Here is a 13,281-nt window from a genome sequence, read left to right on the forward strand (position 1 = left end):
AACAATATGGGCTTTTGAGAGCAAATGCTTTTACACTGTGAGTGCAAACGGTTTTGATGTTCAATAGCTTTACATTTGACCTTCTTCATACCAAAAGCAATGCGGGCATTCATTTATTTTCCACAGAATTTCAGGCTTGGCAAGATGTTAAAGCCTCTAAAACTCCATCAGAGCCATAAAGCACTAAAACTCCCAAATGAAATCCTGCCAAAATGCATTATTTTAGCTCCTTCGGTCAAAATTGCCTGACGAGACTGTGCATTTTTAGGGTTCGTTCTGGAATATGCAGTATGTTAAAGTTTATCAGGTGTACCTGGACAATCGAATGCAATCAGTCACAAGAGTGCTGCAAAAAAATAAAACATTTTAGAGCTCATGTTCAGCTCTATTCAGTTGTATCCTATTGTATTTGAGTCAGCAGTTAGTGTTGTTATATTGTTGCTGTGCTGAATTGACAGCAGACATTACCTGCAACACATTCCCATCCCAAGGTGTCAAATACAACAGCTTGCCACTGGCATCACAGTGGTAAGCACAAAACTGCCCCCTCCTTTGGAGGAGGGGTAGCAGCGGCCCACAGGTTCATCAGCCAGGAGGCCGGGGCTCGTACTTCATTAGAGAACTTCAGAGATTTGTTTTAACCTCCTGATTTGTCATCTTTTCAATCGCTTTTTTTCCTTTCATTTGCACTCACTTCTTCATTAGGTGCAGGCACCAAAACCACCTGTTTAAATTTAGGAAAAAGGTTTTACAAATGCACCTTTTCACAACATTAGCCCTGCACTTTGAAAAAATAATGCTTAAGGGTGTGCGGTGCACGCTACAATGACATATAATGAGGGTGTTACACATTTCCAATCTTCCTGTGTAAAGAGTAGCATATTCTGTTAGCAATCAGGGACGTTTCAGCAAATGCAGTTATTCTCTGTGCCTCTGCTTTCAGCTGCTAAATCCTTACTTGCTGTTAAGATAGGTATTAAACTGAACTTGTTATAAATGCTGTGCACATCCTCTGTTTCTGCTTGCATTGCTTCCAATTGTGTTTACTTTCTGAAATCAAAGTGTCTTGGTTGCTGGAAAAATGCTTCAGAAAGCAAAATTTAAAAAGGTTTGTTATTTCCATCTATACAGTGTGTCATTGGAAGCTGGTCACATTTAAGCCACGGAGCCTTATATCTCCGAAGCCCCCAAAACAAACCAATTCTTCTGTATATGTGATTCTGCTGGCAAGCTCTGATTATATTTTTGATTGTTGTGTATTTCAGATGCACTTTTTCAAGTCAGTGGCAACCACAAAGCACAAGTGAACGCCATGCCAGTGACACATAAATTCCCTGAAATGGAAATCAGCAGGTGTTTATGCAGCCAAATAGGAGAACATGATGAGATGAAGAAAAACTCTCTGACACTGTTCAGCCTCTTTAGGCTGTGCAGCACGTACAGGAATACTAATCCCAGGGATCACTTACATCATTTTCATTTATTTTATTTATTTTTTTCTGTCACAAAGGCGAGTTAAGCAACCATGAAAAAATGATTTAGATATCATTAAAGTTATGTTGCATAACAGTCTGACACAAATAAGCTTACATTTTACCAGTCATAACTGGTGAATGATGTATAACACGAAAGGGATTCAGCCTTTTCATTTACTGCTCTAAACAACTGATGGTGGGTGCAGAGGGGGATTTCTAGCTTTCGCAGCATGGATGTAATGCTGGCAGTATTGGTCTAGTGGCTTCAGTGAAGCTGTAGGAATGTTGTTGTTTGTTTGTGATAAATGTTCAGGCTCACCTTGACTGAGATCTTGCCTTCATCCTTGGGTAAATGTGCCGCCAGGAACCAGTCCCCAGGGAGAGGGCTGGTCACGTTGAATGCTCCCGTTGTACGGTTTGGAAGAGTCCAGGTCAGAGTCACAGCAAAGGATCCTGGGATGACCGTGTCCCGAGGGAAGTGGGTGTACAGGGGGTTGATTACTGGAGGAGCCCCAGACCTGAAGTACCTATTAATCACAAAGCAACAACTGAGCCTCCTTAGACCTAATATTGTCATAAACAACAGGATTTTCTACTAAACATGGAAGTCATCTATAGGAACAGCTAACAGCATGAGCACAGCTGGGATCATCTACACAAATATGAATGACACTAACAAGTTGTCAGACCATACATTTTCAAAAAAAATATTATGTTTATTGACCAGGCAAAAATATTTCAAATGGTTACAAATGTATAAAAGTATAAAAGAATGAGGATATGTACTTTACTTAGTGCATATCCATCTTTGAACTTGGCCTCTCTTTTGAGTTTAGCTATACACCTGCAAAGCACTGACTTTATCTATACACCTATAAAGCATTCACTTTATCTTGCACATCTGCGACACCTCCACACTGACAGTATAACAGACAGACCGACATATAAACACCTGCCAAAGCACTCAAATGGCCTTTGTTCTAGTTCCTGCTAAGGCAAGTGTCTCCAAGGCCACATTTCGGCATGACAAACACACACACACACACAAACACACACACACACACAGTCATGGCTGGTACAGCTTCAGATATAGAACATTATTAATAACCAGCTCTTCATATATGAATGGAACACGTGCGTCCATTACATCAGACACAATATCGCTGAGACACAGAAGAGTCAATCGATATGTCAAAAATATAATGCAGCTAATTGTTTAAAGCTCCTCCTTTTCTTTCCTAAATTTATTTAAGATGCTTATAATCATCTGCAGTATTCCCTATAAAAGAAGGACACTTCAGTAAAAGAACAACAACAGAAGAGTGTTAGGCTACAGTCGGTGTCTTACACAGTCACGTTGCGGTTCGGGCAGCTGTCTCCAAACGTGCCCCCTTGCTCCTTGAAGGTGATGAGATTCCATACGGCCATCATGGTGTCGTCAGGCACATTGAAGTGGAACAGTTCCACACTGGCGAAGGAGTTGAAAGCACTCAGTTTACGAGGCGTACGGGTGAAGTATTCAGTCACAAAAAGGCAATCTGCAGGGAAAAGAACGGGAGAAATGTGTCCCAAAAATATTTGTGATGGTGGATAGCCTTTAAGAAATGCACAAGATGTGGTCAAATGGAAAAAAATTCTTATCAACAAAGTGCTTTGTCACACCTAAATGTTACTATCAATATATCGATGTGAGCGGTTATTTGTACTTGTTGTTTGCCATGATACTATATTAGTTTAGAATGTGATCAGTTTCGTTTTGTGGAGCTTATTTTGCTCACAAAGTACAGCTGAGGTTGATGGAAGTTTCAGAAAGATAAAAATTTAACCTAATAATAGTATTATATGAAAAGTCAGGCGATCAAAGTGATGTAGTGTCCAACGCAGGGCACTATATCACAGTGTGGAAAACAGCTTTACTGCCACTATTACTTTGAAGTAACAACGTCCTATAAATCTTGATGCAAAGTTGTAATGAAAAGCTAGACAAGACAGGCGGGTGCTTTGTTTTATGCTGAAGTGCAGTGATTGGTTTAAGGAAGAGAAACTTTGACTCAACTGACTGAACATCCCATATGCTTTGACTTATGTGGTGTAGCTGGGAAACTTGGCATCCATGCGATCCAACAAATAGATCATAAGATTTTGATATTTAAAAAAAAAGAGTAACAACTGCCAAGAGTAATAACATCCAACCAAATGGGATAGTGCTGTGGGTGGGACGTACTACAGAGGGACTAGAGACTACAGTAGTTTCATAATTTATTTTATACTGTAGTATGACCATTACACTGGAAATGACCCTGATCTTCCTGGATTTCACAGGATAAGTGAAGGCAGTGACCAGCTGGTAACAATCGATAAAAATGAAATAATCATGGAACACTTTAAAATTCATTGTATGAAGACCATCGCTATCTATAGCTCCACAGAGGTTTACAGCAGCCCATGCAGTAATGGTCAACATATCGTAATTTGAAATAAAGACTGCTGGCTTACTTGTGGTTCCTCAGATACATAAGAGTAGAATGGGAGGCAGAGCCTTCAGTTTTCAGGCCCCTCTTCTGTGGAACCAGCTCCCAGTTTGGATTCATGAGATAGACACCCTCTCTATTTTTAAGATTAGGCTTAAAACTTTCCTTTATGATAAAGCTTATAGTTAGGGCTGGATCAGGTGACCCTGAACCAGCCCTTAGTTATTCTGCTATAGATCTAGGCTGCTGATGTTTCTTTTCATTCACCTCTTTTCACTGTTTATGCCCCCCCTCCGCATTCAATCATTAATTATTATTAATCTCTGGCTCTCTTCCACAGCATGTTTTTTTTTTCTCTCCCCTCAGCCCCAGCCAGTCACAGCAGATGACTGCCCCTCCCTGAGCCTGGTTCTTCTGGAGGTTTCTTCCTGTTAAAGGGAGTTTTTCCTTCCCACTGTCACCAAGTGCTGCTCATAGGGGGTCGTTTTGACTGTTGGATTTTCTCTGTAATTATTGTAGGGTCTTTACTCACAATATAAAGTGCCTTGAGGTGACTGGTGAATTGAATTGAATTGAATTGAATTGAACTGAATTGAATTGAATTGAATTGAATTGAATTGAATTGAATTGAATTGAATTGAATTGAATTGAATTGAATTGAATTGAATTGAATTGAATTGAACCTGGAACAACCAACTCACTAACAAACCAAGATTGCCATCCCTAGCATTGAATCACTATTAAAGCTCTTGTTTACAAAGAATAAATATTTAATTATGAACATTTCCTGATTTGCCAGCTGTGAACAGAAGCCGACTCTCTGTGATGATAAGTTTCTCCTTAGACCCAGCAAATTATTTGCTGGAGAGCCAGGTCATCTAAATATGTGATCACAGACCTTTAACTCCTTTTAAAGAAGCTGAGGGCTGTATTCAGACTCACTCGCATCCCGCATAATGTCAAATCCTTGGATTACATCCACTAAAGCCTCTCCATATAAAAGCAGCAGACAAGCAGCAGGTGTAATCTGCCACATTACGTACATGAGCTGGGCTGGCATCAAGTACAGCCAGGGGGTGGGCAAAATCTGGGGGAAATTGTGTGTAAGTCAGTTAATTGCTACAATAGAACATAAAGCATCTTTTAGGTGAGGCTTTATCATAAATACAAACATAAGTAGGCAGGAAAGAAGGCAGGAGATTATTACAGGAATAATACGGTGGCACTTTGATGTTTCACTGGAGGAAAAACGCTTCCACTTGTGGCGCATTCGCTTTCTGCATGTCAGCCATTAAAATTGCAATACCTGTGGTGACATTATTCATTGTTTGGGTTTTCTTTTTGTCTCACCTACAATTTGTACACAAATATAAAAATTTCACACCACTGTTTTCAGGATACAGTGAAAAGCCTGGACCTCTAAAATGATAACAAAAAAGAAGCAGAAGAAGAAGCGTGACTCTCTACACTGAAACGACAATGAGGTGCAGCTGCATAAAGAAATAGGTTTTCTTGAATGTGCAGCACTTTTTAATGTTTGCATAAAAAGAGAAAAATAGCTATTTTCTGTTCTTTTCTCCCTCCACACCATTGCCACTCCACAAAGCACTCACCTATGGAGACAACCTTGAATACTAAAGCTGCACTAAAGAGGCAGAAACTGAGAAGAATGAAGCACCTTGCCATCAAGAGTAAAAACCTAATCCCATGCAAAACTCCCAGCCTTTATTTGAGCCTCATTCCAGCCTTTCTCTGGACTGTTATCTCTGCTGTATGTGAGCCTTCTTTACATTAAGGTTCTTCTTTGCCCTTTCATTAACAGCCTGTGACTGGGGTCACAGACTGAAGTGCTATAACTCAAAAGGGTGAGTTTGGCATTAACACTGCTGGAGTCTGCAATAAGCCTACTACACGCACTGCTTGCCTGATTAGAAAGAAACAGACATGACTTCTTTCCAGCTACAGATCACAGCTAAGACCACAGAAAGTGTAGTGTAAAGCTGATCGGTCAGAAAGAGGTTTGAAAGGAAGAAGTCGCTAATTTTGCACATGTGGAAGCAGGACTGTTCGTGAATGGTGATCACGCTATTCAGAAGAAATCTTTAAATCAGATAAACTGATAATCGCCACATTCTCCAGGTGTCATAATCTTGGGTACATGAAAGCCACCATTCATCATCAAAAATAAACCTTCATGCAATCTCTAGATCACTACCTGGTGGCCAGGACTGTCAAAGCAGGTCAAGAGATAATAGTGGGAACTTGAAGAGCAGTTTATAGGCAAATATTCTTTGGTATAAAAGGACAGAAAAAAAAAACAGAGGGGAGAAAAAGAGATGAAAACCTGACAGCCGATGGACATGAGCAGAGCTTTTAATTATAGGCTCATATTTAAGTGTTGACAGTGTGCACTACATTGTTTTTGTGTTTGGAGCAGCTGTGTAATAATACTTTCCTTTTACACGTTTATTGCATCAGTGGCAAAACAGGGTGTGTTTCTTTGGCAACCCACACAACCTTGTGTTTACATTTTATGGCTGTGATTCCTAATACTCTCTAACATGCGAGGCACACAGAGGTGGTTACCGTCACACTTAATCGACAAGATGGGCTACATGTCAAACACGTCGAGATCTCGAGATCTGAGGTTGTTGTGACAAATTAAATACAGGAAATTAGAATAATGAACTGACATATCTATTTTCAAGCTCCTCGTGAAAAGCTCCAGGCTCCGTGACACCCCAGCAGCCGCACACAGAGACTTCACTTAACGTGAAGGTGTAAACATGCCAAAACATCTAAATATGCTTGTTTGTTTGTTTGCCAGCCAAATAAAGACGTTTCATTTGAAGATAAAGGCAGCAGAGTGCTTACAGGCTTTCTTACAGTGCGGTTCTGGATTCAGTAATCTCTTCAATGAGCACCTCCCTACCACTGTTTTACTCTGTCAGAGGCTTAATATAGACATAATCCTGCTTTTTGTCATCTCAACATGGGATTTATCCATTAATACTTAGCTGGGCTGTCTTTAAACTTTATTTTTTTGGAATAGCAAAAGTAATTGCTGCTTCTGGAAATTCCTCATCCTCAAAAAAAAATCCTCAAAAAAAAAAAAAAAACAGCTACTAAAGATCAACCATCTGAAACAAGAGCCATTAAATGACAGAATTTAATACTGACAAGCAATAAAGTCAAATTTTGAGTCAACATTATTCTCTCCTTCAACCTGCTCACATCCACCTACAGAAACGAGCACCTCGAAGATAACACAGAGCCATAAAGATCCCTGGACCCTCCACTTCCACAACGACACATGCAGACACCTGAGATTAAACATTAACAATTCATACAACCACAAACATGCAGAATCTGCCTGTCAATCAAGTGGATAAAGTGAATAAACATCAATTATTTTATGGGGAAAGGACATAATTCCTCTGAACAAGCCCTAATTCTCTCTTATGTCTGTGTTAGACTGAGATACAGGAAAGCAGGGGAGGAAGTGGGTAAACTGAGCTTTCTGTCTAAAGCCAGGTCAAATGAGTTACCAGAGCTGATGAAGCAAAACAGCAACAAGTCAGACAGACCTATATGGTCCTCAGTGGCCACAGCCAGTACAGTCTGTGCTGTGGTTATTCATTGTTATCACACAGTAAGATTTTTGTTGCACTCCTCAGTCTTGAGGCAGCGAAGAAATCTTGGTGGATTGACATAAAAAAAAAAGAAGAAGAAAAATAAATCAAGGAGGACACTCTTAGGTTCTGTCTGAGATTTTTTTTAAGGAAGCATATAGCGAGAAATGACAGCTTGGTGTACTTTTCTCATATTTTATAACCTGAAAACAACTTGATTTTAAAAGCTCAACTTCAAAATTGCCCCATTATCCAGATAAATCAATTTAATTTCAATCGCGTATCAAAGTAGGCTAAATTTAAAACATGGAACAAGGTTTGAGTTAACCTTTCCCTTTATCCGATTACTATAGTCATATTTTGCAGTCAGCAATGCCTTAACTTGCCTTTGCCTTCACATTTAAACAAAACAAGAACAAACAAATGTAATAACATTCAAAGGTAACAACAGTGAACACGTCCAGACTGATCTGTTTTCTTGTGGCCACATTAAGCCCTCCGTATCGTAGCCCACAACCTACAGGAGCTTCACTCAGTGCATTGTGTGCCATAATTAGCAGCAACCTTCCCCATGCGTCACGTAACTGAAGCCAGTCAGTGTTCATGAAAACCGTTTTGTCAGTGGCCGAGACTAAAAAGCAGCAGATGCGGATGTTTAGGAGACTGAATTCAAGCCAGAAACAGGACGCGATGCTGCCGCTGCCGCTGCCGCCGCTGCTGGGAGGATTTCAGCACCCCGACAAAAGGAACAGCTCTCCGCGAATCAAAGCAACACTCACTGAATGGAAACTCACCTCCAACAGCCCAGAGATAGGTGTAAACAAGCAAGAGGAGCCTCGGAGGGCTACATCCTGAGCCCAGACGCTCCAGTTGCCACATCGTTAAAAGCCGAATATTTAGAGAGGGGCTCCAGCCCGGGTGCAGTTCTCAGACGCTGTGCTGGTCTACATTTTTTCATATATTTGCCAACGACCAGCTGTTTGTGCATGACGTCATCCAGACGACGACGGGACAGCGCCTCCTCTTTGGCTTTGATTTGACAACCTCAATATGTCGACTTATTTCATTGGACCTCCGGCCCTGTCAGTCCGGCGATATTGCAGACGTAGATTGCGCCACAAGGTTTCACACTTCGGTGTCCGGGCCAACGCACAGAGGGACAAGTGAGGTGTGAGGCTGCAGCTGCCCCTCGAGGCTGCAGCCTCTTCTGCCAGGACCCAGAAAGTTGTTACTTTGGAGGAACAGAGAAGTTCTTCTTATCTGATCATGTGCAACGCTCAAAACTTCATAAAATACGATCTATTAATGCACTGAAAGCAACTGATGCCACTGTGCAGAAAAATACACGCTCCATGATATCACATGAACATCAGCTCAATGTGAAAAGAAAATCCTTTTTTTTTTTTAAGTTTACTAGGAGTCATTTTAATTATTCGTAGTGGGGTCAGTGGGGCCTCAAATATCGAGGAAGTGTAACCACAATTAACAAAACACAAGTGGACAACAAGCGTATGAAAAATGTTCATTACAATTATTCAGTGAAAATTATTTTAAGCAAATGAATACACAAAATACGTTACTCAAGAAGCTTCATTTTATGCATCAAATGGCCACCGGGTGATGTCTTTGTCAGACAATAATCATGCTACCATATGAGCATTAAGACTGACTCAGATTTGACTTGAGTCATAACTTGTCCTTGCAGATTTGTCCTTGAATGAATGAGCTCCTGATTCAGGTTGAGTATAATTTATCTGCCATCAATGAAAGATTAAACTCAAGTGTTAGAGCCAAACTAAAAAAAAAAAAATGTCTTGGATGATCAGAATGTGAAGAGGCGGAAATTTATGTAAAAAAAAAAATGTTACTGACATGCCTTACAAAATGTAACTACTTATCTAACTCTAAGTCACTCTAACTCACAAAGACTTCAATAAATCCAGCGCTCTGGGTGGGTGCTTTTATTGGGTGAAATGTTCACAATTCAACCTGCTTAGAGTTTCATTAAGGCAGCAAACTACAGAGCACGTACATTAATAGTTTGTTATGACCAAACGTAATTAATTTAAATTCATTCATGGCCAGTAAACAAAACAAAGCTTTGCATGTTTTACATCAGGTAGCTGGCATAGTTTGACATTTTATTGATCTAAAACAGAGAAATCCACTTTCCTCTCATCTTTGTCCATATGAAGGTCAGAGGTTTGAGTATGTTACAGAACGAGGTGGGCGGCTATCAGCTGAAAAACAAAAAGAATTCAACTCTGGGATTTGGCGTTATGGTGGCTGTGGAGGAGTGCAGAGTTACATATTCCATCACACAAGTGGAGGCTAACTACACGGCAACAAAAATAGTTGAAGCACTATGGGGTAGTTGTTGCATTCAAACTACAAGCTAAGTAAAAATTGAACAAATGAAGAGCAAGATGCATTGTGTAAAGCTAGTTTCTTATCATTCCTTTCACATGCAGATGGAACATGCAGTAAAAAATAAATACATAATACATATTTAAATCTTTGGTTTGTTCCTATGATTCAGTGCAGTATTTTTTTTGCAGACATAGCCTTCCTCAAAGTTCGAAAGATTGCCAGACTCCCTAGATACCACGACCCACGCATGGCAACCCACTGTGTATGGCTGGCCTCTCCATTAGGTACCACAATATTCAACTAAGGTACTGTTCAGTGTCACTGTCTCTAACTGAATCTGCCTCTCTTAAAGCAGGCCTTTTCTTCTTCAGCAATTCAGTCAATGCATGTTGTTTGTGAATGTGCTCTATACATAGACTCAATTTTATGTCTATAGAGCACAGGCACAGACAAGATGCACAGCACTCACACAAAAGGGGCACAGGAAAATATCTGCTTATGGTAATCAGTGCTACCAGTGACCAGGCTTTGACCGCTGAAAAAAAATCTGCCAATGTCTGGCAGTTTGTCCAGACTACATCCTGTTCCAGTGTATCCCAGGAGAAGCTCGGATCCTCAAAGGCAAAGGTCAGTAAGAAAGGTCACAAAGGCTGTAACAGTATGCAACATAAATGAGTTCACACCTGTACAAATCAATTAATATCACGTCAAATGAGTCAAATCTGAATCAGCTTACAGTAACTACATCACAGACCTCACAGGAGGAACAACACAGTAAGATCCAACAAGTCGCTACACCTTTCATTACCGAGATTCAAAGCTCTTATTTTTTATTACACTCAATCGTCCCCAACATGAAAGAAGTATTCTACAAACACCTGTAGAGATAGAGTTCGAGTAGCTCTTATTCTACCTTTGGCTTTAAAATACTAGAGTTATTTTGATCGAAGCCAGGCAACATACTTGTCCATGTCGTAGTTATGTTTTTAGAACACTTGCGTGAAACTCTTTTGTATTTTGGATTGTTGTCATGCTACATCATTCCTCTGATGTAGCTTCTGGAGACAAGAAATTATCTTGTCTGCAAGCATTCATGGTGCAATCTACAAACATCATCTCTCCAACACCTTTTGCACTTACCTGTAACATCACACAGTGCTTCACTGTCAGGACTTTGTATTCACTGTCACAGTTCCAGGCCAAACATGCAGGAACCAATCTGAATCGAAGTTCTCTTGGTCTCATTTGACTAAAGAATTGCTGCCAATAATCAAGCTGCTCTTTATGCTCTTTCGCAGAGTTTAATCTTGCAGTTGTGTGTCCTTTGTACTAAGCTGTCACAGAAACACAGATTCCCATTGATAACCCCAGTGCCAAGGCTGAAGCACTTGCCTGTCTGTGATTCAGTGGTAGATTGTAAGTGGTGCACTATCTGTGAAATCATTTTAGGATGATGGCTACTGCACCTCTGATTAGTTATTATGTCTCACTCTTATCCTCCTGATTACTGTTGCAACTGTTTCAACTGATTTTTAGTTGATCACTGAGGTTCTGGGGTGGTTCGTTCCACGAGAAGCCAAGATGGAGACATGCAGACAGACAAAGCGCGCAGATCTGAAAACACTTTCTCATTAATGCAGTTAGATGAACTGGGAATCACAGGTGTGCTCACCTTTCTTTCACTCATCACAGATTTGTTTGTTGTTTTTTAACCTGTGTGTCAGTGATTGCAGGTTTATTCACTTTTCTTTCATTGAATTTCTACTCTGGGGAAAGTACTTTCAGTTTAGTCCTTCTCCAGTGTATGTTTTTGATTGTTTTAATCCTTCCCTTTGAGTTGTTTGGATCCGTGCTTCCGATGGATTAGTGCTTTGTTGTCCTGTAGACTCATCTGCTGGCATCCTGTTATTTAACTATTCTTGGTCTGCTCCCATCTTATTTACTGACCTACATCAGTCAGAAACGCGTAGGAAGTTACTGTCTTCCTTCCCAAGACTTAGTGTGTTTTTTTTTGTTTTTTTTTATCTGTCCCCAAAGCCTTTATTGAATCTGAGGGGGAAAAAAAAAAAGTTTGCAAATATGCTGCTCCATCTGCTTGGAATCTGCTGCAAAACCAACTAAACCTTAGAAAACTCATCTCACAAAATATGACTAATTTTAAATGATTTGAAGGCTGTCACATCTGCCTAACCGTAATTGCCAGCTTGACCTAGAGTGAATCTAATGTTTAGGCATTTCTATTTTCAATATTTTGAATTCTGGTATTTCATACTTCAATACTTCCACCGTTGCCCATCTTGTGGAGGACGCTCTTCTAAATCTCAAGCGCCCGTCTCCTGGTTAAATTAAAAAAATAAATAAATTTGACATTTAAGTGATATTTCACTCACTGATGTACGCTCTATGTTAAAACATTCTCAGGATAAGACTTTTCTGAATCATTACGACTTCTTTACTTCAGTAAAAACTTTGAAGAGAGGTCCATTGTGCTTGGTAAGTCCTCCCACAGTGACATTTGGTGGAACATGAAGAAACCAGCAAACCAGTTTTAAAGAGTGTGCACGTGGGTGGCACACACATACATAAGCACACATCTTACACACATATCATGGTATTTTTGCTCTCCCCAGAGTGAGGCTCTCACAGCCTCAGTATAGCAGGCACACAGTCATACACAGAGGAGCATGAAGGGCTTCCAGTTAAGCATTTTAACCACCTGGTTTCATACAAACATTCAAATCCACTGCTGCACTAAATCCCCTGGCCTCAGAAAATCCAGTGGAGGAAAAGCTCTAACTTGTTGCAAGGAGGAATTCAGATAGTCTATAGCAGTATGTGAACATACTGACTGTGTGCAGCATGTTCAGTTAAAGAGATAAATTGACAAAATGAAAAAGTGGGAAGGAGGGGAAGAGAGGCTGGCCAGCTGGTAAAGTGAAGAGCTCTCGCTCTGTGGCTCAGCTTCGGCACACAGCACACCGTCTGCAGCACGAGATTTAAGATCACATTCTACTTGTGCCCACTTTAACACAAAAGTAGCACAATTTTTACAGCACCTTTCGAGAGCAGACATCACAGAGTGCTTTACAATAAAAGGATAAACAAGCAGAAGGCTCAGAAAGCCAGACTGGAATAAACCCTCCACTGTCTCTAAATAAGAAATAAATGCACTAAACGTGGAATTTTTTTTCTCCCCTTCTATACGGAGGGCTTTTTCATGCGTGCTTCTGCCCTTCCTTGACACTGTACCGACTCAGATATTTATAGCTAAACAGTGCCCCCTTATGAAGATTTTTTTCTTTCTTCCTGGCCACTATCAGCTGATTCTGAATA

At 40.3% G+C, this 13,281-nt stretch overlaps 1 protein-coding gene across 1 annotated transcript in view; it reads right to left on the minus strand.

Annotated features, from left to right (window-relative positions):
* Positions 1-8,526, minus strand: part of tmem8b (transmembrane protein 8B) — a 34,793-nt gene extending 26,267 nt beyond the window's left edge. The window contains exons 1-3 of the mRNA XM_030737761.1: positions 8,373-8,526; positions 2,824-3,013; positions 1,795-2,002 (exon numbers count right to left, since the gene is read on the minus strand). Coding sequence (XP_030593621.1) covers positions 1,795-2,002; positions 2,824-3,013; positions 8,373-8,457 — 483 coding nt within the window. The 5' untranslated portion in view covers positions 8,458-8,526. The remainder of the gene's footprint in view (positions 1-1,794; positions 2,003-2,823; positions 3,014-8,372) is intronic.
* Positions 8,527-13,281: the final 4,755 nt, after the last annotated feature.

This window comes from Archocentrus centrarchus, chromosome 9, assembly GCF_007364275.1.
Source record: "Archocentrus centrarchus isolate MPI-CPG fArcCen1 chromosome 9, fArcCen1, whole genome shotgun sequence".
Taxonomy (NCBI): domain Eukaryota; kingdom Metazoa; phylum Chordata; class Actinopteri; order Cichliformes; family Cichlidae; genus Archocentrus; species Archocentrus centrarchus.